This window comes from Hylobates moloch, unplaced genomic scaffold, assembly GCF_009828535.3.
Source record: "Hylobates moloch isolate HMO894 unplaced genomic scaffold, HMol_V3 SCAFFOLD_4, whole genome shotgun sequence".
Lineage (NCBI taxonomy): Eukaryota > Metazoa > Chordata > Mammalia > Primates > Hylobatidae > Hylobates > Hylobates moloch.
In genome coordinates, this window is record NW_026652279.1 from 246,849 (window position 1) to 271,372 (window position 24,524).

Genomic DNA, 24,524 nt, shown 5'->3' on the forward strand with positions numbered 1-24,524 from the left:
CTGCACCCTCTCCCCTGCCCACCTTCCCCTGCACCCTCTCCTCTGCCTGCCTCTCCTTGCACCTGCTCCCCTGCACCCTCTCCCTGCACACCTTTCCTTGCACCCCCTCCCCTCCCTACCTTCCCCTGCACCCTCTCCTCTGCCCCTCCTCCCCTGCACACATCACATACACACAGCTCTCTGGCCCATGCGCACCTGCACAGAGCTTCAGTCTCAGCCTGTGTGCACACTTGCACCTCCTACACAGCACACTTCCTACCACACACACCTCCCATTGCCACTGCACACAGCTTAGGCTGCAGACCCCTCACACACCTTCTGAGTATATACAACACCCATTGCAACGCTTGTCACAGAGCCCAGGACCACAAGCACCCCACAGCACACACACTGCACCTGACACCCACCCTTGGCCGCCGATGCCACACAGCCTCCTGCTGCCCCTCACTCTGTCTCACACACACATGCATGCATGGGTCTTGTGCACCGTGGGCCTCCTCTCAGCCAGGCCCTGACACAGGCTCACTCAGAGCAGCAGGGAAGGCACAGAGTCACCTGGTTTCCAGTTCTTTCCTCCGGGGGGCAAATGTTGGTCATTGATGTGCCTTTGGGAGCACACTCTCCCCTCTGCTGGGCCCCAGGGGGTGTCCACAGCACCGAGGCTGCTCTGGATGCATCACCAAGTGTGGTGGGGACCTGGCTCGTGTCTTTGTGTGTTTTGATCAGAACTTTCCCTGTAGCTTCCTGGCCTTGCAGTCACATCCTCTCCTAAACCTAAACCCCACCCAGGCACCCACCCCTTCCCTAGGCGGGCGGGAGGACGGGCAGTTGGTGGTTCTCACCCCGCCTGCCCCGGCTCTTCCTGTAGCTCTGAGTCAAGCGGCTCCTTCCTCTGGGGCCCGCCCCAACCCACCCACACACGGCACTTTCCTCTGTGCAGCGTGTGTGTGTGTGTGTGCAGTGTGTGTGCGTGCGTGTGTGCGCGTGCGTTTGCACTGTGTGCGTGTGTGCAGTGTGTGCGTGTGTGTATGTGCGTGTGTGTGTGTTGTGGAGTGGGGGGGTGCTCAAAGGGGCAGGTTCCGGGGGTAATGGGTTGGGGGGTCCTCCAGCCAGGAGAACCCAGCCAGGGCCATCCTGCATACATACAAGGAGGACCGGGGACCGCGCAGCATGCCTCCCAGACGCCACTAGGGCTCACACTCAGGAGCCAAGGGGCCAGCCGGTTTGCTCCCCCATGTGTCTCTGACCTCTGACCCCAGGGAACAGGGCCTTCAGAAACTCCCAGTCAACAATGGGGCTCCGGCAGAGCTCTTACGCCCTCTCCCCGTCCCTCTCCCAGGCATGGCTCCCCCCATGGGTGAGCAGTTGCAAGGGGCTATGGCATCTTGTGGACCTTCCCTTCAGGCAGGGGTGGGAGGGCAGCGTCCCCTTTTCCAAATAAGGAGCAAACACAGGTGGCCAAGGCTCCTGGCTCAGAGCAGATGAGGGGCAGACGGCATCTCCTGTTGTCACCACACTGACACCCCCCAGGTTGACCTGGGACTGGGGACCCAGTGACCGGTGGCTGGTATTGCCCACAGAATCAGACAAGGGTCTCCTTTGGACCCCAGCCCTGCCCTCAGCCACATGGGGGCAGGGCTTCATCCTGGAGGGCTGCCCTACAGCCTCCCGGCTCTGGCTGAGCACCCTCTCAGCAGCCAGCTTTCTACACGTACTTGTCTGGCTGAGTCCCAGCCCTGCTAGGACCCTCCTGTGTCCCAGCACTCAGCCTTGGGTGATGGTGAGCCTTGGGTTCAGGGTCCCAAAGACAGTACCCCTTCCCCTACAGAGCCTGGGACCAGCCCCTCCTTGAAGTGGGCCCTTGGAAGCCCCTCAAGAAGGTTCTCCCCACACTGCAGGTCAGGAAGCAGGCACAGCAGGGCCCAGGGCACCCCCGCAGGAAGCAGGAGCAGGGCCTCAAGCACAGGCCCTGGGGTCAGCCACCTACTGTGAAGCCCCAGCTCGGCGGCTGCTCTGTGCACCCGGTCGCGGCGTCACCATCTCTCAGGGCTGGCTTGACCTGACATGGCACCCCCTCCTTCCCTCTCTCTGCTAACGTCCTCCACCCCCGAGCCCCCAAGTCCACCGTCCAGGGTAAGCATGAAAACCCACAAAGTCTCCGACCCTCGCCCTCACAGCTCTTCCGAGGTGCCCAGAATCTCAATCCAAGCCTGGCCCTGGTCGCCTCGCACTGCCCACCGCACTCTGCTGGGCACCCTGAGGTTCTTAGAAAGCGCCAGCTCCTCCTGCCCTCAGACCCAGCCAGCGTCCTCGGTGCGCGGCCGCCCCTGCCCGGTGGGTTCGACGCTCAGCACTCAGCAGCCTGCGGGCGACTCCCGCTCAGCTCGGACGCACCGCCCCTCCACTCCCCGCGCGCGCTGGGCTCCCCGCGCCTGTCCTGAAGCAGGAACGTGGGTAAAAGGCTGCGGCCCCGCAGGCCGAGGGGCCCCGGTTCGCTCCCCTACCCCGCGCCCACATGCGCCCTGGGCGCCCTCCAGGTGCGGAGGGCGGAGAACGGGGAAGCGCGCGGGGGGCAGGCACGGGGGTGCGGCTCGGGGCGCTCGGCTGGGGCAGAGGCGCGCGGATGGCGGAAGCTCCACCCGGCGCCGGGCGAGCTCGGGCCCCAGCCTGACTCTTGGTCCGCCCTCGGCGCCTCAGGAAGCCTCGAGCTGGGATCCAGGCTTGGGGGACAGAGGTGGGATCCCTGCGCGCCTCGGCGCTCCTCGCCCCGCTCTGTTCTGCGCCGAGGATCACACCAAAAAGCCGCTGACCACGTCGGGCAGAGGAGAGGGCGGCCCCCGCCCCATTCGCCCACTTTCCTCCCTTCCCCCAAGCCTGGAAAGGGCCAGGACGCGGGCGAGCTCGGGCTTCCGGGCGACGCGGGTACCTCCCCGGCCCCGAGCCATTTCCTGAGAGACCGCGCCCAGGGACAAGCAGCGCCCCGGGCCCCGACTCCAGGCCTGCAGCGGCTCTGGGAGGACAGCGACCTCCACTCACCTTCGCGGGTCTGATCGCGACCGCCACTCACCTGCTGCCAGGACCTGGGGCTCGCGCCGGGCGTGGGCGGGGCAGTTCACCTGAGCCAGGTGCGCAGCGGCGACAGCCCCGGCAGCGGCAGCAGGTGCGGCCCCGCCCCGCAGTCAGGGCGGGGGCGGACCCCAGCGTCCCGCTCTGCCCCCAAGGCTGGCGCTGGAGGCTGCGCTGCTGCCCGGGAGCCGCTGCCGCACGGGCCTGGGGCCAGTGACCAAACCAGCCCAACCAGCGCCCAGAGCCCCGGAGCCCCAGAGCCTTGGGGACTCTTCGGAGCGTCCACCGCCCTCAGGGTTCTGCGCGTCCGCCCCTACCTCTTCCCTTTCCTCCAGGAAGCCTGCCTTGACCCCTACCCCAGCCTCAAGTGGCCCCGATGTCTTCTCTTGCCTCCCTCAACACCCCAGGTGCAGGGACGAGAGGACCCCATAGGCGCCCTCCCTTGGAAGCCCATGGGAAACCGGAGAAGGGACAGGCGGCCTGAGGCGGCCTCACCTGGTTCCAGACCCTCGGCACTCTGGGTCTCAGTTTCCCATCTAGCCCTTAGGGCAGATATAATCCACCCCGGACCCAGCGAGGCCAGGAAAGCAAGACAGACAGGTTTAATTTTATTACAGAAACTGGGGCTGGCTGAAGGGAACAGGCCAGCGAGGTGGGCTCAGGACACCCCCAACAGCCAGGATGGGGGCACAGCAGGATCTGGCGCCCAGAAGTCAGAGGGAGGCCCAGGAAACTTGCGCCAGTTTTCCTGCCTTGTGGCTGCCTGAGGAGTCCTCACTCCCAGTTCTGTGGGTGCCCAGGGTCACCCAGAGTCCAAGTCAGGGCTGTGCCAAGCCTGAGAGCCCCCACAAAGACGGAGCAGGAGGAACAGGGCGGCGGCTTACAGCCCTGAACATACAGGAAACTCATGCGGCCCCCCATGGGCACAGCCTTCTCACAGCACCCCTCAACACGCCCAGCGGTGGGCTGGTGGGAGGTGCTGGTGGTGGCACTGTCTCAGCTCCTGGTGGCCTCTGGACGGGCTCTGGCCCTACACATCTGTGCTCCTGGCACTGAAGATGGAGGCTGGGGTGGGATCGGTGGGCATCGGGGGCCGAGAGCCTGCTCCCACCCCACCCAGCCTCTGCCTTCCATGCCACATCTTCTCACGCAGCCTCTGGTACTTCACCTCCAGAACCTTGTTCTTCACCGACTGAGGGACGTCGGGCACGAACCAGGCGGCAATGAGCTTGATGCACAAGGCCACGTGCTAGGGGCAGCACAGGAGAGGCCCAGCACGGTCAGGTGCCAGCTGGCATTTGGGGGTTCAGGGCCAGGGAGAAGGGCTGGAGAGAGAACTGCCCGGACCCACTCCGAGGCCTCTCCCGGTTCTGGCTCACCTCAAAGAGGATGACGAAGGCCAGGCGGATGGCCAGGAGGAACCAGAACTGCTCGGAGAAGTTGTAATCAGGGGGATTGCGGTAGTCCCTGTATCTGGGGTAAGGAAGTACCTGAGGTCAGGGGTCAGGAGTTCAGAGGGCATTCTCGGGGTATGGGGAGTTCCAAACCTGCACAGAGTCACATTTTCTGAACCCTCAATCCCATCAGGGTCCTGGAAGTCCTTGGTGTGGAAGACGGACAGGCTGTGGTTGACATAGCCCTTGAGGCAGCTGGGGAGAGGGGAGAGGAGTGTGGGGTGAGGTGGGCTTCCAGGGCGGCCCCTTCAGGCCCCAGGGTGCTTCTAGTCTGCGTTATGGAGCAAACAGTGAGGTGGGGGCCACACCACAGACTGCCTCCAGTGGGATGGGGCTCCCGGGCCAAGCACATCTTCACATCCGGGGGGCTTGGGGGGCTGTGGGGACTCTGGACATCACCAGCCACTTTCCCTGCCAGAGACTGGCCCTGGGGGCCCAGTCTGCGGTTTGGTGGCTCCTCGAGGTCAGAGAGCGGGATAAATCAGAAGAGGACACGTAGCGCCTCACATAGGGAGGGAGCCAGGTCTGGGAACTTCACCCCCAACTGCAGTCCTGACCAGTTACCCCTGACCTCCAGCCCAGGGCCTGCAGTCAGTGGGCGCAGGGCAGGGGCCACCCCCAGGCCCCAGCCTCACTAAATGCCCAGGGGTACCGACAGATCCAGGCATTCCCAGGAGAAGGGGTCTGGGTTCCCCTAGGGCTTGGCTGTGGTAGGGCCAGTTTCTCCCAGGGGTCTCCAGACACTCTGAGGCCTTACTCCACGGTAGAGTTGCCCGCTTTCAGGCATGGGCTATAGCGGTACTTGTAGACCACTCGGGGGATGAACTCAGATGTGAAGGCGATGACCATCCCGTTGGCAATGACCGCCAGCACACCGATGGTCTCCAGCACCTGCAGCCAGGTCCCTGCACCAGAGCAGTGAGCAAGCGGTCTGACTCAGCCTCCCTGGGCTGGTTCTGCCCCCACCCCCACCCCAGGCCAACACGGGGCCTGCCATGTCTCTGTGCATGGTGTCCCCTTGCAGCCCTAGGGCCACAGTATTCACAAGGAAGTCCCCAGCCATGTTAAAGCATGGCTTCCGCGCTCCTGCATCCCTCACCGTGACATGGACAGGGAGCGACCCTGGAATCCTCATCCCTCCATCTTCCTGAACTTCTCAGCTGCCCCCCAGCCACTCCACCGCCTGGGTTCCCACCCCAGGGTAAGACCTTGTAACCCGGGCCCGAGACTGGGGGCCTCCCTAACACCTCTCTCCCTTTCCCCACATCCAGTGCCCCAGCCCCTGTCGCTCCCCTGCTGCCTGTCCGTCTCAGGGTGGCCAGTCTTGGGACAGAGGTCGGCTGCTCTGTTCCTGCCCCAGCCACTGGCAGAACCTGGGTCCCCCTTGGGGGCGTCAAGCCCCTCTGAGATCCTGACGGTCTGTGGGAGGAGCCTACAAAGCGCCCGGCCCCGCCCACTCCTGGGACACCCCCCCCACCCCCCCCCAGGCTCAAGCTGCATCCGAGGCCGTGGGAGAAGGGCTGGGGACTGTCTGCGGCGTGAGATCGGAGAGATTATTTTTTCCAGGTGAGCCGGCATGGCCAGCGGGAAGCCCACAGGCCTGAGGCCGCCCGGTTCCCGCCCATCCTGCGCCCGCCGGGCCTGACCGATGTCCTTGGCCTTGCGCGGCACCAGGCGCCGCTGCAGCCAGACCATCTTGATGGCGTCCAGGCGGATCTCCACGAGGTTGCTGAAGAGCGCGAGCAGCGGCGCCAGCGGGAAGGCGGCCACGAAGATGGTGGTGAAGCCGTACTGGATCACTGCGGGGTGGGGGTCAGGCTCGCCGGCGCCCCGCACTCATGTCCGTGGACCCCCGCCCCGCATTCGTCTCCGCACACCCCCGCCCCGCAGCGCCCACGCACTCATCTCCATGAACTCGTCGAACAGGCTGAAGGTGTTGACAGGGTTCAAAAGGTAGTTGCGCCGCCAGTCCGTGAGCTCGGGGTCCCGGGGCAGGTGCCCGGACTCGGAGGCCCGCAGAGAGCGCAACTTGTGGGTCACCCACCTGCGGGGAGAGCTGCGTGGCAGGGAGGGCGCAGGGGGCGGAGGGGCCTGGGGCTCCCGGGGCTGGGCGGGGGTCGGCACTCACGGGACCAGGTACTCGCAGCAGTTGCTGAGCGTCTGCTTCAGGCCCATGATGATGGCCATCTGCACGAACAGGTCCATCATGCAGCCGCTGGCGTGGCACTGCGGGGCCAGACAGGAGGGGATCAGGGAGCGGTCCTGGGGGACGGTGAGGGGAGCAGTGGCTCAGGGACAGGGCATGAAGCCTGGGGGTGACTGACCTCTTCCAGCTTCCACAAGCCGGCCAGACGCGTGGACTTCCCGGGGTGGCCATTGATCCTGGGGGGGAAGGGGAAGTCTGGGGCACTGCGGGCAGCGCCCTGCCTCTGACAGGGTGGGTGCAGCAGGACAGCGGTGGGGAGGAAAGACACAGAACAGGCGGGGCAGGCCTTGCAGGTGAGCGGGGCACAGGTGCTCACACCCAGACGAACCGCACCCGCACGTGGGCGCGCGCACACACACACAGGGGAGGCCACAGGCTCTGACACATGCTCCAGTGTCTGTTACGAGTGGCCTCGGTTTCTCCCTGTGGAAACGGCACAGTGGGTTATTTTGCGTTTAAAATCACCTGCTTTCCATAATATGAGAAATATATGAACTATCTTAAGCCAAATCAGGCTCATTGTCAGTGATGAAATCCCAAAAGCATTCCTATTGTAGCTCACGACAACTGGTATTTAACACGGTGCTGGAATTCCTTTCAAATAAGCAAGAGAAATATGAAGTATAAACAGTATGCATTTGCAAAGAAAAAAATGACTCTTTTTAGAAAACATGATTATATACCTGGAAAATCAAAATAAAACAACTGAAAGGCTGGGTGGATAAAGCAATCGAGTGCTCAAGTGGATACAAAATGAGCATCCAGCAGAACTGGCTTTTCTGTGTGCAGCAAAGCTGCAGGGAAACATGGCATGAGAAAGTATCGGTCGCCCGCAGACACCAGCACAAGTTACACCAGAACGAGACTGAAACTCACAAGGCATCTGTGGGGCCTAAATGAAGAAAACTATAAAACTACTAAGGAGCATGAAAGACTTGCATGGAGAACCTCGTTCTCCCATAAGAAAACGCAGGATGTATTTGTAGTCAGAGTGATGGGCCGCAAAGACGTCCACGTGCTCATTCTTGGAGCCTGTGACCACGTTCTTACCTGACAAAGGAATTTTATCTCACACGGCAGATGGTATTAAGGCTGCTAATCAGCTGACTTTAAGATGGGGAGATTATCTTGGGTTATCTGGGTTTTTCTGGTGTAATCACAAGGGTCCCTCCATAGGGGCAGGGAGCAGCTGGGAGCTGGCCTGACTCAGAAGGAATCAGAAGGACTCAGGACTCAGAAGGACTCAGCCCCATGCTGCAAGCTCTGCAGGGGGAGGAGCAGCCGTGCACCAAGGAGAAGCTGAACATGAATTCTCCCCTGAAGCCTCCAGAAGGAGCCTAGCCCTGCTAACCCCTTGGTTTTCACCCGGTGGGACCCATCTAGGACTTGTGGCCTGCAGAACTGGGAGGTAATAATTTGATTGTTGAAGCCACTAAGCTGTGGTCATTTGTTACAGTGATTTTCTTGGAAATAATGTATCATTTTACTTATACAATCTTAGGCCAAGTCCCACCGAATTTTTTTTTTTTTTTTTTTGAGACAGAGTCTTGCTCTGTCGCCCAGGCTGGAGTGCAATGGCATGATCTTGGCTCACTACAACCTCCACCTTCTGGGTTTAAGTGATTCTCCTGCCTCAGCCTCCTGAGTAGCTGGGATTACAGGCGCACGCCACCACGCCCGGCTAACTTTTGTATATTTAGTAGAGACGGGGTTTCACTGTGCTGGCCAGGCTGGTCTCGAACTCCTGACCTCATGATCTGCCCACCTCGGCCTCCCAAAGTGCTGGGACTACAGGCGTGAGCCACCACACCCAGCCAGTCTCACAGAACTTTTGGTAATTTGACAAAATGATTCTGACATTCATCTGAAAGAATAAACATATGTAAATAACCATTAAAAAAGTAGAAAAGAAGAGTGATGGACAGCAGCTAGCCCCACCCTACAGCAAGGCATAAAGCAATAATACCCAGCACAGCAAGGGGCTGGTCCTGGAATTGTCAGAATCCATGAAAAGACAATATATAAGCGAAGAATGGAATTTGGTGTATGACGAAGAAGGCACTTCGAGTTCAGACTGGTGATGGGGATGACGAGTCAATCAACGGTTTGGGGACGACTGGGTGCCATTTGGAAACAAACAAACAGGCTTCCTGCCTCTGCCCCTTGCACCAAAACAAATTCCTTACAAGTCAGGGATCTGAAGGCTAGAGTGCAACGGTGACATTATGGCTCACCACAGCCTCCACCCCCCAGGCTCTAGCGATCCTCCCACCTCAGCCTCCCAAGTAGCTAGGACTACAGGCCCACACCACCATGCCCAACTAATTTTCTATTTTTTGTAGAGATGTGCAGTGGGGGGTGGGGGGGCAGTGGGTCTCACTACATTGCCCAGGCTGGTCTTGAACTCCCGGCCTCAAGTAATCCTCCTGCCTTGGCCTCCCAAAGTGCTGGGATTACAGGCATGAGCCACTGCACTCAGCCAAACGTTTCATATTTTGAAATTATAAACATCTAAAGGAAATCACAGTTGAACACACACACACACACACACACACACACACACGAGATGGAGTCTCACTCTGTCACCCAGGCTGGAGCGCAATGGTGCAATTTCAGTTCACTGCAACCTCTGCCTCCTGGGTTCAAGTGATTCTTGTGCCTCAGCCTCCCGAGTAGCTGGGACTACAGGCTCACGCCACCACGCCTGGCTAATGTTTGTATTTTTAGTAGAGACAGGGTTTCTTCATGTTGGCCAGTCTGGTCTTGAACTCCTGACCTCAAGTGATCTGCCTGCCTCAGCCTCCCAAAGTGCTGGGATTTCAGGCGTGAGCCACTGCACCTGGCCCACAGTTGAACATGTTTATTAATCTTGAGGAGTGGCGTGAAAAAATAGAACCATAAAAGAATATATTGTCAAAAAGAAAATTTGCTCTAGTGTAACACGGGAAACCAGGTACATTTTTCACGCTGTTTTCTGAGACACCTCCCCATGCAAAGAGGTGCAGAACTAAGCTCTAGAGCCAGACTTTGTGGTTTTTATCTGTTCCACCACCCACTGGCTGTGTGTCCTGGAGATAGTTTCTTAACCTCTCTGGTCCTCAGTCGTCTATTCTGTAAAATGGCAATGAGAGAAGCTCTGCCCTATAGGGCTACTGTGCAGATTAAATGAGTTAATGATAGAATGTGTGAGTGGGCAATGGATGTAGCTACTATTATACAGACCCATCTCATCCATCAGGAAAAATCAGTTCCTTGGCCTTTAATACAAATGAATAACCACAAAGATTTACTCACAAGAGGGAAAGCACCTGTGTAAGAGGAGGATAACGATAAAAAAAAAAAAAAAAAATGGACCCTTTAGGAAACAAGAGATAATTAGGGAACAGATGAGAACTTAGGGAGAAGGAAAACCTAATTGAAATCCTCAAGAACATAAAAACACGGAAGGGATGCTGTGCATAAAAAATAAATAGGGAACAAAAAACACTCTTAGAAATTAAGACTTTAGGCCGGGCGCGGTGGCTCACGCTTGTAATCCCAGCACTTTGGGAGACGGAGGCAGGCGGATCACGAGGTCAGGAGATCGAGACCACGGTGAAACCCCGTCTCTACTAAAAATACAAAAAATTAGCCGGGCGTGGTGGCGGGCGCCTGTAGTCCCAGCTACTCGGAGAGGCTGAGGCAGGAGAATGGCGTGAACCCGGGAGGCGGAGCTTGCAGTGAGCCGAGATCGCGCCACTGCACTCCGGCCTGGGTGACAGAGCGAGACTCCGTCTCAAAAAAAAAAAAAAAAAAGAAATTAAGACTTTAATTGTTAAATGTAAAACAAAGAAATAAATGGATGGAGAAAAAGGCAAAGTGAAGGAAATATCTCCAGATGTTACAGGAGGAGACACAGAGACGTGGGACGCGCGGGAGGAAAAGGAGGCACGGAGACGGGACGCGCGGGAGCAAAAGGCTCCCAAGGAAGATCTCTGGAAGAAAAAGGACTCCGTGCAATACACGATGTACCATAGACAGGCTGGATAAAATTGATAAGGGCATTCAAGAAGAAGAGGCAATTAGAAACACCAGGAGATGGATTGGAAGGCAGACAAAATAAAAAACAACAAAAGATAAACTCCAGGAAAAACAAAAGAGCTGTACAATAAATGTTATAAATATGATGCAAAGTAAAACATACCACGATTTTAAGAAACTGACAGTTAAAAAAAAAAAAAAGAAAGCAAGAAAGAAACCTGGCTTTCATGCTACGATAACCTAACAAAAATGCTCAGATAATATGAACAGTCCATTCATAGGAAAAAAATACAATGATCAATAAATATCTGGAAAGATGCCAGACTTCACCAATAGTTTTTTGGTTTTGAGACGGAGTCTCGCTCTGTCGCCCAGGCTGGAGCGCGGTGGCTCCATCTCGACTCACTGCAAGCTCCGCCTCCCGGGTTCACACCATTCTCCTGCCTCAGCCTCCCGAGTAGCTGGGACTACAGGCGTCCGCCACCACGCCCGGCTAATTTTTGTATTTTTAGTAGAGACGGGGTTTCACCGTGTTAGCCAGGATGGTCTCGATCTCCTGACCTCGTGATCCGCCCACCTTGGCCTCCCAAAGTGCTGGGATTACAGGTGTGAGCCACCGTGCCCGGCCCCTCACCAATAGTTTTTTAAAGGCACTTTTAAACAATGAAAAGACTTTGCCTGTCAGCTCAAGATGGAATGCGTGGTTTCACACACCGTGAGTGGCTTTGTCACTGACACAGCCTTTCTGGAGGTCTCTTTAGCAGGACCTATGTTAACGTAAATGCAAACTCCCAAGTCACAATTAAAATGGCGACTGCAGGCGTGGTGGCTCACATCTGTCATCCCAGCACTTTGGGAGGCCGAGGCAGGAGGATTTCTTGAGCCTAGGAGTTCAAGACCAGCCTGGGCAACAGGACAAAACCCTGTCTCTACAAAAAATAGAAAAAATTAGCCAGGCATGGTGGCACATGCCTGTAGTCCCAGCTATTCAGGAGGCTGAGGCAGGAGGATTGCTGGAACCAGGAGTTTAAGGCTGCGGTGAGCTGTGATTGTACCACTGTACTCCAGCCTGGGGCAATGGATCAAGATACTATCTCTAAAAGTAAATAAATAAAAATAAAATGGCAGGCTGCTGACACCCACTACCAGGCATCACCTTATAGGTGGAAGGGAATTGGAGAGGCCTACAGTCCACTCAAGACATCAGGCTTTCGGGGGAGACACTCAGGAAGCTACCCAGCCCTGCCAGGATCTCCCAGGAAGCCTCAGGACTTGGGTACCCCTGGTGGCTTGGGGGCACTGATTAGGGGAATGCAGGCCGAGCTGGAAGGTCCCTGGGCCTCCTACCTGGCCACAAAGCCCCCTTAGGAGGACTAGAAGCTCACTAGGGGTTTGAACAACCAAGGACTCAGCACACAGGGTTGGACCAATTGACACTGAGGCCCCACACTGTCCTCCCCAACCCAGCTGGCCTCCCAGCACATAGACAGCGTCCTTCTGCCTCCAGACAGGAGACCAGGGTTCGCCCCTAAGAACTTCCAGAGTGAGAGGTCCCACCAGGAGAGACGTGGCCCACGACAAGCCATGGTGCACGCCTTTCCCAAGACGGATGGGGGTCAAGAACCAACATCTACAGGGCCAGGCGTGGTGGCTCACACCTGTCATCCCAGCACTTAGGGAGGCCAAGGTGGGTGGATCACCTGAGGTCAGGAGCTCGAGACCAGCCTGGCCAACATGGTGAAACCCCATCTCTACACAAAATACAAAAATTAGCTGGGCGTGGTGGTGGGCACCTGTGCTCCCAGCCACTCAGGAGGCTGAGGCAGGAGAATTGCTTGAACCCGGGACGTAGAGGTTGCAGTGAGCCAAGATCGCACCACTGCACTCCAGCCTGGGCCACAGAGCAAGACTCCATCTCGAAAAAAAAAAAAAAAAGTAAAGCTGCAGCCAGCATCTCTCTCACCACACCTTCCTAAGTAGTGAAATGAGCCTTTCTGGCTCCATCAATCAATATGCGCCTTTTTTTGGCCAAGTGCAGTGGCTCACGCCTGAAATCCTAACACTTTGGGAGACTGAGGCGGGAGAATCGCTTGACCCCAGGAATTCGAGACCAGCCTGGGTAACAGGTGAGACCCCATTTCTACAAAAAATATTACAATTAGCTGGGTGTGGTGGTGCATGCCTGTAATCCTAGCTACTCAGAAGACCCAGGAGGTCAAGACTGCAGTGAGCCAAGACTGTGCCACTGGACACCAGCCTGGCGACAGCAAGACCCTGTCTCTCTCTCTCATATATATGTGTATACGAGGATGTGTGGGCAGGCAGGCCCAGGAAGACGCTGAGTGCATTTTCAGCATAAAGAGCAGGTGCAGTTATTCCCGGGACAAAGCCATTTCTGCCAGGGCTGTTAGGTGCCTGCAAATGCATGAAAAAGCCGGGGAGGCCACCGGACTGTCTTGATGCCACCTCGGGGCCCGGGATCCAGGAGCTGGGCTCACTGCAGGCTTTGCTCACACGTCTCTAGACTGGATTTCCACTTGCTCTCAGCAGAAATTACTTTTAAAATTAAAAGAATGGATATCGCCACTTTAAAGGCGGTGGAACAAGCCGTCGTGAGTTGGGTTGGAGGGAGCCTGGCGCCAGCCCTACCTGCCCAGGATGAAGGCGATGTAGATGAGAGATGAGAAATGGGTGAAGAACTGCAGCGTGAAGAAGCGGATGGTGAACCTGCTCTCTCGCTCCGAGAAGGTCCTGGGCATCTCTGGAATGGAACCGGCCCTCACCTCTCTCCCTGCTCATAGGAGAGGCCCTGGGGCAGCCGGAAGGGTCCCCTCCCCTGCTCTCTGACCACAGCCCCAAGGCCCCAGCCCTGAGTCCTCCCGCCGGGTCCCCCAAGAGGGTCTGGGGTCGTCCTCTCACCAAAGTCACAAAGCTTCAGGGCCACGTGCCTGTTGATCTGAGGAGGAGGAGGGCACTGAATGGGCTCACTGGGGCTCTAGTGGACCCCCCAGCTCGGGCCTGCCCTGCTCCCGGCCCCACCTTGGTCATGACGACAATGGTCACATAGTGCACCAGAGCCCCGGTCACCACCACTGCCGTGGTCACCTGCTCCTCCAGGAAGGGCACGGCCGAGCTGCTGAAGAGCGCGGAGGCCAGGACGCGGTAGACCACCAGGATGTGGGCCATGCCGATCATGAGGCAGATCTGCCGGACAGCTGTGGTGGGCGGGGGCCGGGGAGGGCGTGCAGCCTGGGTCTCCAGCCCCACCGCGGTGTCCCCTGTGTACCATGAGCAGGGTCAGGACGAGGATGACGGTGCTGCGTAGGTAGGAGTGCTGGTGTGGCCGGAGCTTGTAGTCAGGGCAGTTAATGAGCTGAAGTGCCATTTCCTCCTGGGGAGAGCACCGGGCAAGCCTCAGACAAGGGACACTCATCCCACACATGGGGAGACAGACACAGGGACATGCCTCATGGGTGGACAGACATGGGACATTCACCCCACATGTGGGGAGTCAGACACGGGACACGCCTCACGGGTGGACAGACACAGGACACACGCCCCACACGTGGGGAGACAGACACGGGACATGCCTCACGGGTGGACAGACAGACACAGGACACACTCCCCACACGTGGGGAGACAGACACGGGACACGCCTCACGGGTGGACAGACACAGGACACACTCCCCACACGTGGGGAGACAGACACGGGACACGCCTCGGACACAGCAGGCATATGTGGGCCATGCAGGGCATCGGGCGCCAACAGCCCCTGCCCGGGTCGGCCTCAGCTGCGCTGCCAACTCCGCCTCACCTGTTCCTCATCCCACACGTACAGGTCCCAGTGCAGGACCACGCGGGCGCGCTGCCGCTTCCAGATCTCCAGGAACACCGTGGCTGCGGCGGGGGCAAGAAGGGGCATCACTGCACTACGTCAGGTGGACCTTGGAGCTTGGGCTGGCACTTCCCCTGGCCCCACAAGGCGTCCCACAGCAACTCACCCCAGAGAGCCATGAAGATGGCGAACACCACCGTGCCATCATTGTCAAAGAGGTGGGTGAGCTGGGGAGGCGATGGGTGGGCCAGAGAGGAGGTGGGTGAGCTGGGGAGGGGGGCAGGTGAGCTGGGGAGGGAGGCAGGAGAGCCGAGGAGGGGGGCAGGTGAGCCGGGGAGAGGAGCGGGTGGGCTGAGGAAATGGGCGGGTGGGCTGGGGCTGGGCCTCCCGTCAGCCCTGTGGGGAAGCTGAGCAGCTCTGCAGGGCTCCAGGCCTTGAGCTCCCCCCTTTCGGGAGGACCCGTCTTCCGCAGGCCCTGGGGTGGACCCGGAGGCGACAAACCTTGGCAAAAGTGCAGGTTTCCGAGAGCCGCTGGTACCTGCGGCTGTGGTCGCCGAGGGGACACATGAGGATGTCGTGGGCCTCACAGATCTCCTTGCTGGAGGGGCAGGGATGAGGCTGGGGCCGGCTCCTCCAGGCAGTAGGGCCCACCCCAGCCCCCCACACCTGGCCCCTGCTGCAGCCCACCTGATCTGGCTGGCCTCGAACAGCGAGAATCCGCTCAGAAAGACTAAGAGGCCCGTCAGGGCGGCCGGTACCAGCATGTAGGTGTACCAGCCCAGCCAGGCGAAGTACAGGGCCACCTTTTCCCCAAAGTAGTTTCTGCAGGCAGCAGGGGTCAAGGCCAGCTGTCAGGGGGCGGTGGGGGAGGGATGGGGTTGGGAGGGGGCAGTAGGGGAGGGATGGGGGTGGGAAGGGGAAGCGGGGGAGGGATGGGGTGGGAGGGGACATCGGGGGAGGGATGGGGGAGGGACGGGGGAAGGACAGGGGTGGGAAGGGGCAGTGGGGGAGGGACAGGGTGGGAGAGGCGGGTCTCTCCTTTGGTGGCATCAGTGAGTCTGAATGGGAAGCACATCTGTGGGTGTGGGGGCATCTGTGAGGGTGTGAGCAGTGTGGGGGCATCTTCTGGGTGGTGTGTGGGGGCGTTTACAGGGGGTGGCGGCTTCCGGGTGGTGTGTGTGGATGTCCGCGGGGGGTGTGGGGGCTCCTGCAGGTATCTGGGGGTGTCCGCGGGGGTGTGGGGGCTCCCATGGGTATCTGGGGGGCGTCCATGGGGGTGTGGGGGCTCCCGTGGGTATCTGGGGGGCATCCGTGGAGGTGTGGGGGCTCCAGCGGGCATCTGGGGCGCATCTGCGGGGGTGTGGGGCTCCCGTGGGTATCTGGGGGGCATTCTCAGGGGTGTGGGGGCTCCAGCGGGTATCTGGGGGGCATCTGCAGGGGTGTGGGGGCTCCAGCGGGCATCTGGGGGGCGTCTGCGGGGGTGTGGGGGCTCCCGCGGGTATCTGGGGGGCATTCGCAGGGGTGTGGGGGCCCCAGCGGGTATCTGGGGGGCATTTGCAGGGGTGTGGGGGCTCCCGCGGGTATCTGGGGGGCGTTCGCAGGGGTGTGGGGGCTCCAGCGGGTATCTGGGGGGCATTTGCAGGGGTGTGGGGGCTCCCGCGGGTATCTGGGGGCGTCCACAGGAGGCGGGGCCGTCTGCGGGGTTCCTGTGATCTCTTTGGGCAGCGTTACCTGATTTCATCAATTGGCTGCTTCCGGAACATGTGTCTCCACCGCGCCCACGTCTTCTTCAAGTGTCCCTCCCCCTGGCTCAGGTGACAGAGAGTGAGAGCCCCCATCCCGGGGTCCCACCCCAAGGCCCTCTCCAGGCCGTACCACCCCTCACCTTGTGCAGGGGGAACCTGGCCTCGAAGACCCCGTCCTTCACCAGATCCTCGAAGGTCTCTGTGGGTCACAGGGGTTCACGAGTCAGGGGAAGTGAGGTGTTGGGAGAACCCTGCCCGCAGCGCCCCTGTCGGTGCCCCACCCCTGCCCTTACCACCAGCCGAGGTCTTGTTGTTCATGACGACGAAGTTCACGATTCGGATTCTGAGACTCAAGAGTCAGAGCAGGGTGGCCCCGTATGACCACAGGGGACCCTGCCCCCAGCCTGCCAGCCGTGACAGAACCCAGAATCCACAACTCACCCTGGAGCCCAGCCCGCACCCTCCTTAAAGTGCTCCCAGGGTCTGGCCTGCCCCATGGCGTCCAGGATGAGGCTGGGCTGGGGGCTCCCTCTCCTCCCAGAAGCCCAGACCACAGCCCGCACCTCCAACCACACCTCCCACCTGCGGGTCCCATGTGTCCAGAGCACACCCCAGCCTTTATCTGCACACACCCTCCTTATACCCTAGGAGCTGTTCTGTTCTACTGTGCAGAAACTGGGGCTCAGGAAAGGGAACGTCCCAAGGCCACACAGCCACGAAGCATCACAGCCAAGCGTCCGACGGCAGAGCCGGGCTCCGAGCCTCCCCCTGTCCCTAGAGACATGGCTCCTGGACACCCCAGGGCACGTCGCAGGCTCCCGTCAGCCCCCTCAAGCCACCTCCCCTCCTTTGATGCCCCCTAGCAACTCCCCAAGACCCACGGCTCTCTGTTCACGGGTGCCCTCCGCTGCCTCGTAACCAATGCCAGGAGTGTCCTTGGCCGGTCCACCAAGCAGGCCCTGGCTGAGCCCTGCGGGGCCTGGATGGGCCTGGACCGGGCTGGGCAGGTCATGGGGGCACGGAGGGCCAGGCTTAGAGGCTTCCTCCTGGGCTGGAGGATTGGGGAGAAGCAGGGCCTTAGGGAGTGAGGAGGCTGTCCCTGCCTGGCCTCTGCATCTGTGCCTGGGAGGCCAGGGACAGTGTCCAGAAGGCGCATCGGACCTGGAGAGGAGGGGTCTTCAAGAGACACCGGCCTTGATCCAGGATGGGCCTCTGGGCCTCTGTAAATCCTGCCCACCCCCTAAGGCTGGCTGTGTGTCCCCAGGAACGCAGGCAGCCACACGGAGCCCTCAGAACGCTCTGAGGGGTGAGAACCACCATGATCCTTCACTGGGACGGGGAAGCTGAGGCTCACACAGCCGGTGGGTCTCACACCTGCGGCCCCTGCCCTGAGAACACGCGGCTGTCCTGCCTCGGTGACGCCCAGAGCCTGGCACTGTCTCCTGCCCAGTCTGGACCAAGCACACAGGTGGCAAGGGGTCCTCCTGGCCAGGGCTCTGGGTGCAGCCTCTCACCTCGTGGTGACCGGGATGGTGGTCGGCGCGGCCAGCTCGGCATGGGGGGTGGGGCCCTCGGGCTCCAGGAGGAGAGTACGGTACAGGCCAAAGACGCTGTTGTCAGCACGGATCCCAAAGAAAACCTGTTTATGGTCCTGGATCACCTGGGGGTGGGGGCACATGGGACCCTCTATCCCACCTCAGAACCCTCCCCCCTCTATTCTACCTCAGAACCCTCCCCCCTCTTTCCCACCTCAGAACCCCCCCATCCCACCTCAGAACCCTCCCCCCTCTATCCCACCTCAGAACCCCCCCATCCCACCTCAGAACCCTCCCCCCTCTATCCCACCTCAGAACCCTTCCCCCTGTATTCTACCTCAGAACCCTCCCTTCATCTGCAGCCGTGGCCCAGAGCCATGGAGCTGCCTCGCTCCCCACGCCCCTGGTTCTCCCCAGTCCTCCCGCCCAGGAGAGAGCCTCCAAGCCTGGCCCACCGTGCCGCCATGACCAGCCCCACGGCTCTGCCCCTCGCTGGGCACCCGCCCTGGCCCCACAGCCCTGCCCCTCGCTGGGCACCCGCCCACCTTGATGTGGAAACCCTTTCTCCTGAGCTCCTCCAGGAACTGTTGCTGCCGCGCCTGCCGGGGGTCTCTCTGGGTGTGACGATGGGCCACGAGGACATAGTCCCACTGCTTGGAGGCCTCAGTCTGCAGGGAGGAGGCATGGGGCCAGACGCAGGTGAAGGGGCAGGGCAGGGCCAGGCGGGGCCCGGGAGGGGCCCATGGACACCCACCTCACAGGTGCTGATCTCCATCAGCGGGAAGCTGTCCCCTTCGGGCTCCACCAGGATCCGGAGGCTCTCTTCGCCCTGGGGGTTTGGGGGCAGAGAAAGGGATAGGAGGATGTGACTGGGGGCGAGATGCCCCCTCATTGGCGGGTCCCTGCAGCGGACCACGTGGTCACACACCATCCCTCCCCACAACGAGAACAGCAAAGAGTCCCGAGGAGATGGCTATAGGCGGGTGACAGGCCAGAGGGCCAGGGCCTGCTACAAACAACCGACAAAGGACTGTGGAAACAGAAGCACATGAGGGGCTCCTACAATTGCAAAAGGGAAGACGCAGCCCAGAGGCCAACGGGATTGTGCAGAAGAGGAGCACAGTGAGCAACCGACAGGGGAAGCCATGAGAACGCCAGAATAGCTAAGGAAACGCAGGTCAGAGGACCAGGAGACCAATGCGCGGGAGAAGCCACAGGCGCCCCTGCACACTCCCAGTGCTGTGCGTATCAGAGCACGGGTTTGGAAACCTGTTGCACTGTGTTTAAAATTAAACGCTCCCAGCCCCTGGCCCAGCCCGTCCACCCCTGGAGGTGCAGACAAGGGCACTCACAGCGGCCCCATTTCACATCAGGTCCCCGGGGCTGGGCAGACGGATGGACACCATGCACCATGCCGTCCCCCCACAGGGAGGATCCTGCAGCAGGTGAGGTGAGTGCCCGCGGGGCACAGTGCACGGGGCTCCTGCAGGGTGACGGCCGCAGGCACATCCCAGCAGACACAGGGATACAAGAGTCTGGGGCCAGAACCTTCCGGAGGACGGGAATTTGCAGGGCCTCAGAGCATCCCCTGATATTTGTTAATTACTGAGGCAGTCTCCAAGCTGTCACTGGCTGCATCACACCCGGTCCCTGCACCTAAGTCCCTCCCCTCTGCCAGCCACATCCTCGCCAAGCTCAAGACCTGCCTTCTCCAGAAAGTCTCACTTGACTGCTTGAGCCAGTTGGCCCTTGAGGGTTGCCAGGTAAAATAGAGGCCACCCAGTCACACTTGATTTCCAGATAAACAACAGAAGGATATAGTATTGTAGTGTAGTGTAGTATAGGATAGGATAGGATAGGATAGCATAGCATAGCACAGTGTAGCGTAGTATGGTATAGTCTAGGCTAGTATAGTCTAGTCTAGTATAGCATAGTATAGCATAGATGCCCCAGTGATTGCATGGGACACGCCTACACCAAAAATGTTGTTTATGTGACATTCAGCTTGACTGGGTGTCTGTTTCTTTTTTTTCTTTTGTTTCCTTTTTTTTTTTTTTTTTTTTTTTGAAACAGAGTTTTCCTCTTGATGCCCAGGCTGGAGTGCAGTGGTACAATCTCGGCTCACTGCAACCTCCGCCTCCCGGGTTCAAGCGATTCTCCTGCCTCAGCCTCCCGAGTAGCTGGGATTAACAGGCACATGCAACCACACCCAGCTGATTTTGTATTTTTAGTAAAGACAGGGTTTCTCCATGTTGGGCAGACTGGTCTCGAACTCCCGACCTCAGGTGATCCGCCCGCCTCGGCATCCCAAAGTGCTGGGATTACAGGCTTGAGCCACCACGTCCGGCCCTGTTTCTTGTTTTGTTTTGCTAAGTCTGCAACCCTAGTCCAGGTCTGGCTTCCAGCCCCCACCCCACACATACACACCAGGAGCTACTGGTTCCGGGACGGATCTCCCTATTCTCTCTACCATCTCAACCACAGAAGCCAGGAAGGGGCGTGGCACCTGCTCAGGCAGGAGAGGCACCTCTGTCTCAGTGCAGAGGGCAGCATCCCTGGAGGGGACTGGTGGTCTGGGGGACGTGGGCATCACGGCTCCAGCTCTGCAGCTTGCCTCCGTAGGGGCCCGGGAAGTGTTGTGTTGGAGGGATTCATGGGGCAATGGCCCCTCACATGCCTGGCTTCAGACCCAGGATGAGGGTCCCTCCTCTGCCCAGAACCCCAGCTCCTCTGGCGGAGGCTGAAATTAGAGACCCCCTCACATCAGCCTGGGCCAAAAGTTGAAAGCAGGCAGGATAAGCCCAGACCCCTGAGAAGGAAGGGACGAGTCAGGGACCCCAGACCAGGCAGGACTTTCGGAGAAGCCTGGGAGAGGGGACTGTCCCTGGGGAACATTCTCAAAGGTGGGGGTGAGAAGCCATCCTTCACCCCAGAAATGAGGCACAGAAACCCCCTCCCCACCAAAGACACCGTGCGGCACTGGAGTGATGACCCCACGCCTCCGCAAACAGCAGGATCAGCCTCCCCCGGAGAATGGGGTGTGGAGCCCCCATCACTGATGTGGGCTGACAGGGAGCCCTCCACCCCGGGGCAGAGCTACACGCACACCTGGGGCATGCCAGCCCCTGGCTGCCCTTAGCTGCTCCCTCGGACAGGGCAGAAGCACTAGGCCTGCCAGGTGTAGCCCCCCCGATACACACAGCCAGACAGGTGTAGCCCCCGCCACCGACACACACAGCTAGACAGGCCCCAGGCTCTGAGACTCTGCTGCAGAACACTGGGCCCACCAGCCTCCAGGACCAGACCGTCCATCTGTCCATCCGTCTCCAGGGCCAGTGTTTACAGAGCCACACCCACCGGCCCATCCCCGGGGCCACAGCCACCAGCCTCCAGGACTGGGCCATCCATCTGTCCATCCGTCTCCGGGGCCAGTGTTTACGGACCACGGGAGCCTGGCTTCTCCACACCGCCCTCGGGGTCTTCACAGGTTGGGGCTGGACCACCTGAAGTCACCTCCACTTCCAGCCAAGCAGACTGTTCGGTTTATCCACAGTGAGATGTCTGGGACCCCCATGTCCCCAGTCCATGGGCCCCACCTCCGGGAAGCCATGTGTGGGCCCACAGGCTCCCAGCTCCCAGGGTAGGGACAGGGGCTGGCCCTACACACTCAGTCTCGGGGCCTCTGAAGCTTCAGCCAGCCTTGCCATCTGCAAAGCCAGAGAGGGAGGCCGGCTCTGGGTGGACAGCCAACCAAGCCCTAGCTCTGACGCCCCTGAAATACCCCAGGCCTCAGTTTCCTCGTCTGTACGACAGGGTGTCCTCACCCCGGCCCCCAGAGTCACCTCAGCGATGTACAGACACAGGAAGAAGGTGGACAGAACCACACACTGCCCTCCCCCGTCCTTCCTGTCCCACAGCCCTCACAGGTGGCACACCCAGTAATCCAGGGCCCCAGGGAGTTGGTGGGGGGCTCCTGGCACCCTCATTGTGGGCATAGGCCAGCGTCCAGCGGGCAAGCCCCTGGCTCCCAATGAGGAGGCTTCTGGAGACACTGTAGCCCGAAGGAGACCCTCCCTCCCAAGGGCTGGAGTGTGAGGACAGAGCTGGGGGTGCTGCCCATCCATCCTCTTCCCAGTCCAGCCTCCAGGTTGGGGGCAGGCAGAGGAGAAGGCTGTGCAGATATGACCCTACCCCACTCCTGAGAGGCCTGGCCAGGGGGTTCCGTGACGCACATCACCCCAGCTGTGCATGGGAAGGTGTTTGGGCCTCACCTCCTCCTGAGGTCACGTCAAGCCTCTTGGCTGGCGCCCTGAGCCCTCTGGGATCTGGCCCTTGAGAACTTTACAGTCTCGTCATCCACGGAGGGTCCCCTCCTGCCCCACCACAGTCCCGAGCATGGAGAGGCCCACCTTGCGAGCCACAGTGCCTTGCCTCTGCCCAGCCCACGCATCCTCTGAGCAAATCCTCCCCACCTGGCTCTGCTCCTCAGAGCCCCTGAAGCCAGTCGTCTGCACCCCCTCCCTCCCTCCAGCTGCCCAGTCTGTCATCTGTCAGTTCACCCATCCGTGTGCCCATCCATCCCCAGAAACTGATGGAGCGACCTGCATGCAGCCCTCCCAGGCAGTGCGTGGCATTCGCGAACGCAGGGGCCGGGGCCTACTTGGCAGGTGAGGAGGCATGGAGCTTGGCATTGTAGGGCAAGAGGTTGGCAGAAGGTGAGAAAATGGGGGCAGCATTCCTGGGAGAAAGAACATGTGTGGGCAGGCCCTGAGAATCAGGGTGCAGTTGGTGTCTGGGACTCAGCAGTCAGCATCTCCCAGGGACTCAGCACTCAGCACCTCCAAGGATGACTTGGTAGCTACTACTCCTGGTGACTCAGCACTCAGCACCTATGGAAACTGAGTCCAGGGACTCAGTCCTTGGCACTTCAGCTTTGCAGAAGTATAAAGGGCAAGAAGGGAGCTGCCAGAAGGGGAGGCTGGGGGTTGGCAGAGGCCAATCAGGGGAGGCTCCTTGGCCAACTGGAGAGCTTGGACTTCAGCAGGGGGCAGTGGGGAGCCATGGAAGGGGCTAGAGCAGAGGAAAGGCACACCCAGATCCAGCCTGGAGCGGGGACTACCAAGTCCTCCCCATGTCTGCAACTGTCCTTTTTGATCACCGCAGGAGTTTTGACCTGCTCCATTTCCGACCTGGACCGGTTCACCCCTCCTTAGGCAACTTAGTGGTCCCCTGCTCCTAGAAGGTCACCATATTGATGCTGAACTCAGTGCGGACACCCAGTCAGCCTAACACACTACAGCCCAGAACTCCCAGGCTCAAGCAACCCTCCTGCCTCAGCCTCCGGAGTAGCTGGGACTGCAGGCGCACGCCACCACTCCCGGGTTCGAGCAGTCCTCCTGCCTCAGCCTCTGGAGTAGCTGGGACCGCAGGCACGCGCCACCAGGACCAGGATCAAGCAATCCTCCTGCCTCAGCCTCCCAAGTAGCCGGGACTGCAGGCACACGCCACCACTCCCGGGTTCAAGCAGTCCTCCTGCCTCAGCCTCCGGAGTAGCCGGGACCCAGGCACGTGCCACCAGGCCTGGCTGCAACTGTCTTTTTTGAAGGACTGATGCTCTCACTTCTGACAAACCAGGTGCTGCTTCTCCCAACCCAACACCTGGCCAGCCCCAAGTCTCTCCTCTACCCCCAGCATGGGAGGAAGGGGCTGGCAGAGGGGACCCTGAGCTCAGGCTAAGGGGCATCAGGTGCTGGGCTGAGCAGCCAGGGTGTCAGAGCTGGATGTGGAGGGCCAAGGAGAGCCCTGGGCAGAGATGGAGCAAGAGGCTGCCGGCGCAGCCCACACGTGGAGGCCCTGGCAGGCTGAGAGGGAGGCTGGTTTCACTCCGCACCTCACCACTGCCTCCTCCCTGGGCCGACCAGGTGCTGACCCGCCCAGGTGTTGGCCCTGGCCCCAGGTGACCTCTTCGCTGGCCCAGGGGAGAAAGGATGTCTTTCTGCATGTTCCCCTGCACCCCCTCCCCCAGAATCGGAATCCAGCAGCAGCAGTCAGCCCCCACCTGTGCTGGGCAGGGGTCCTTGGGGAGCAGAGAGCTCACAGCCCGCCGGCCACTCTGCAGCTCCCAACCGCGGGGCAGCCTGCCTGGAGCCCACGGCCTGCTCCCCCTTAGGGGCCAGCTGCAAGGCAAAGCTGCCAGGTCTGGGGTCCTCACCAGCAGCCCCCGCCCCGGTGGGCATGCCCTCTCCATGGCGTATTCAGGACTCTGGTAAAGGTTCCTGGTCCCACACACTTGCTAAGAGCCCAGCCTTGGTGTCCTCAGAATCCCGGGCTGGAGGGATGAACGCCGCCCTCTTCCAGCGCTTCCAACCCCCATCGTGCCCCAGGGGTCCAGGAGGCAGCTTGGCTGAGCCGGGCTCTCACCCTCACCCGACCTGGCAGCCTGCAGGGACCCCCCCCACACACACAGGCGCCTTCCAGGTGGGGCTGGCGGGGGGCAGCTGGGGCCGGGTGGCCCGGGCGTGGGCGTGGCTGGGGGCCTCAAAGGTGTGGACCCTTTTGAGCGCAGGACTCACCTGCATGCTGGCTGCGGCCGGAGTTCTGGCTGGGGTTTGGCGGCCAGGAGAGTGGCTGCCAGTGGCGGGTGCTCCTACCTGACTTCCGCGT

General features: G+C 60.1%; 2 protein-coding genes across 2 annotated transcripts in view; both read right to left on the bottom strand.

Moving 5' to 3' along the window:
* Positions 1-795, bottom strand: part of SIGIRR (single Ig and TIR domain containing) — an 8,732-nt gene extending 7,937 nt beyond the window's left edge. Inside the window, exon 1 of the mRNA XM_032149255.2 lies at positions 556-795. The gene's annotated coding sequence lies outside the window, so the exon portion shown is untranslated. The remainder of the gene's footprint in view (positions 1-555) is intronic.
* Positions 796-3,661: 2,866 nt separating this feature from the next.
* Positions 3,662-24,524, bottom strand: ANO9 (anoctamin 9). The gene is made up of 23 exons (XM_032149254.2): positions 24,434-24,524; positions 18,616-18,690; positions 18,407-18,529; positions 17,841-17,986; positions 16,620-16,675; positions 16,467-16,525; positions 16,313-16,386; positions 15,269-15,403; positions 15,083-15,179; positions 14,748-14,808; positions 14,561-14,643; positions 14,033-14,137; positions 13,786-13,950; positions 13,666-13,702; positions 13,396-13,507; positions 6,845-6,902; positions 6,649-6,746; positions 6,422-6,564; positions 6,167-6,319; positions 5,278-5,425; positions 4,614-4,715; positions 4,446-4,539; positions 3,662-4,315 (listed from the first exon to the last, which is right to left on the bottom strand). Exons 1-23 carry the CDS (start codon positions 24,437-24,439, stop codon positions 4,097-4,099), a joined length of 2,349 nt encoding a protein of 782 aa, XP_032005145.1. The 5' UTR covers positions 24,440-24,524; the 3' UTR covers positions 3,662-4,096.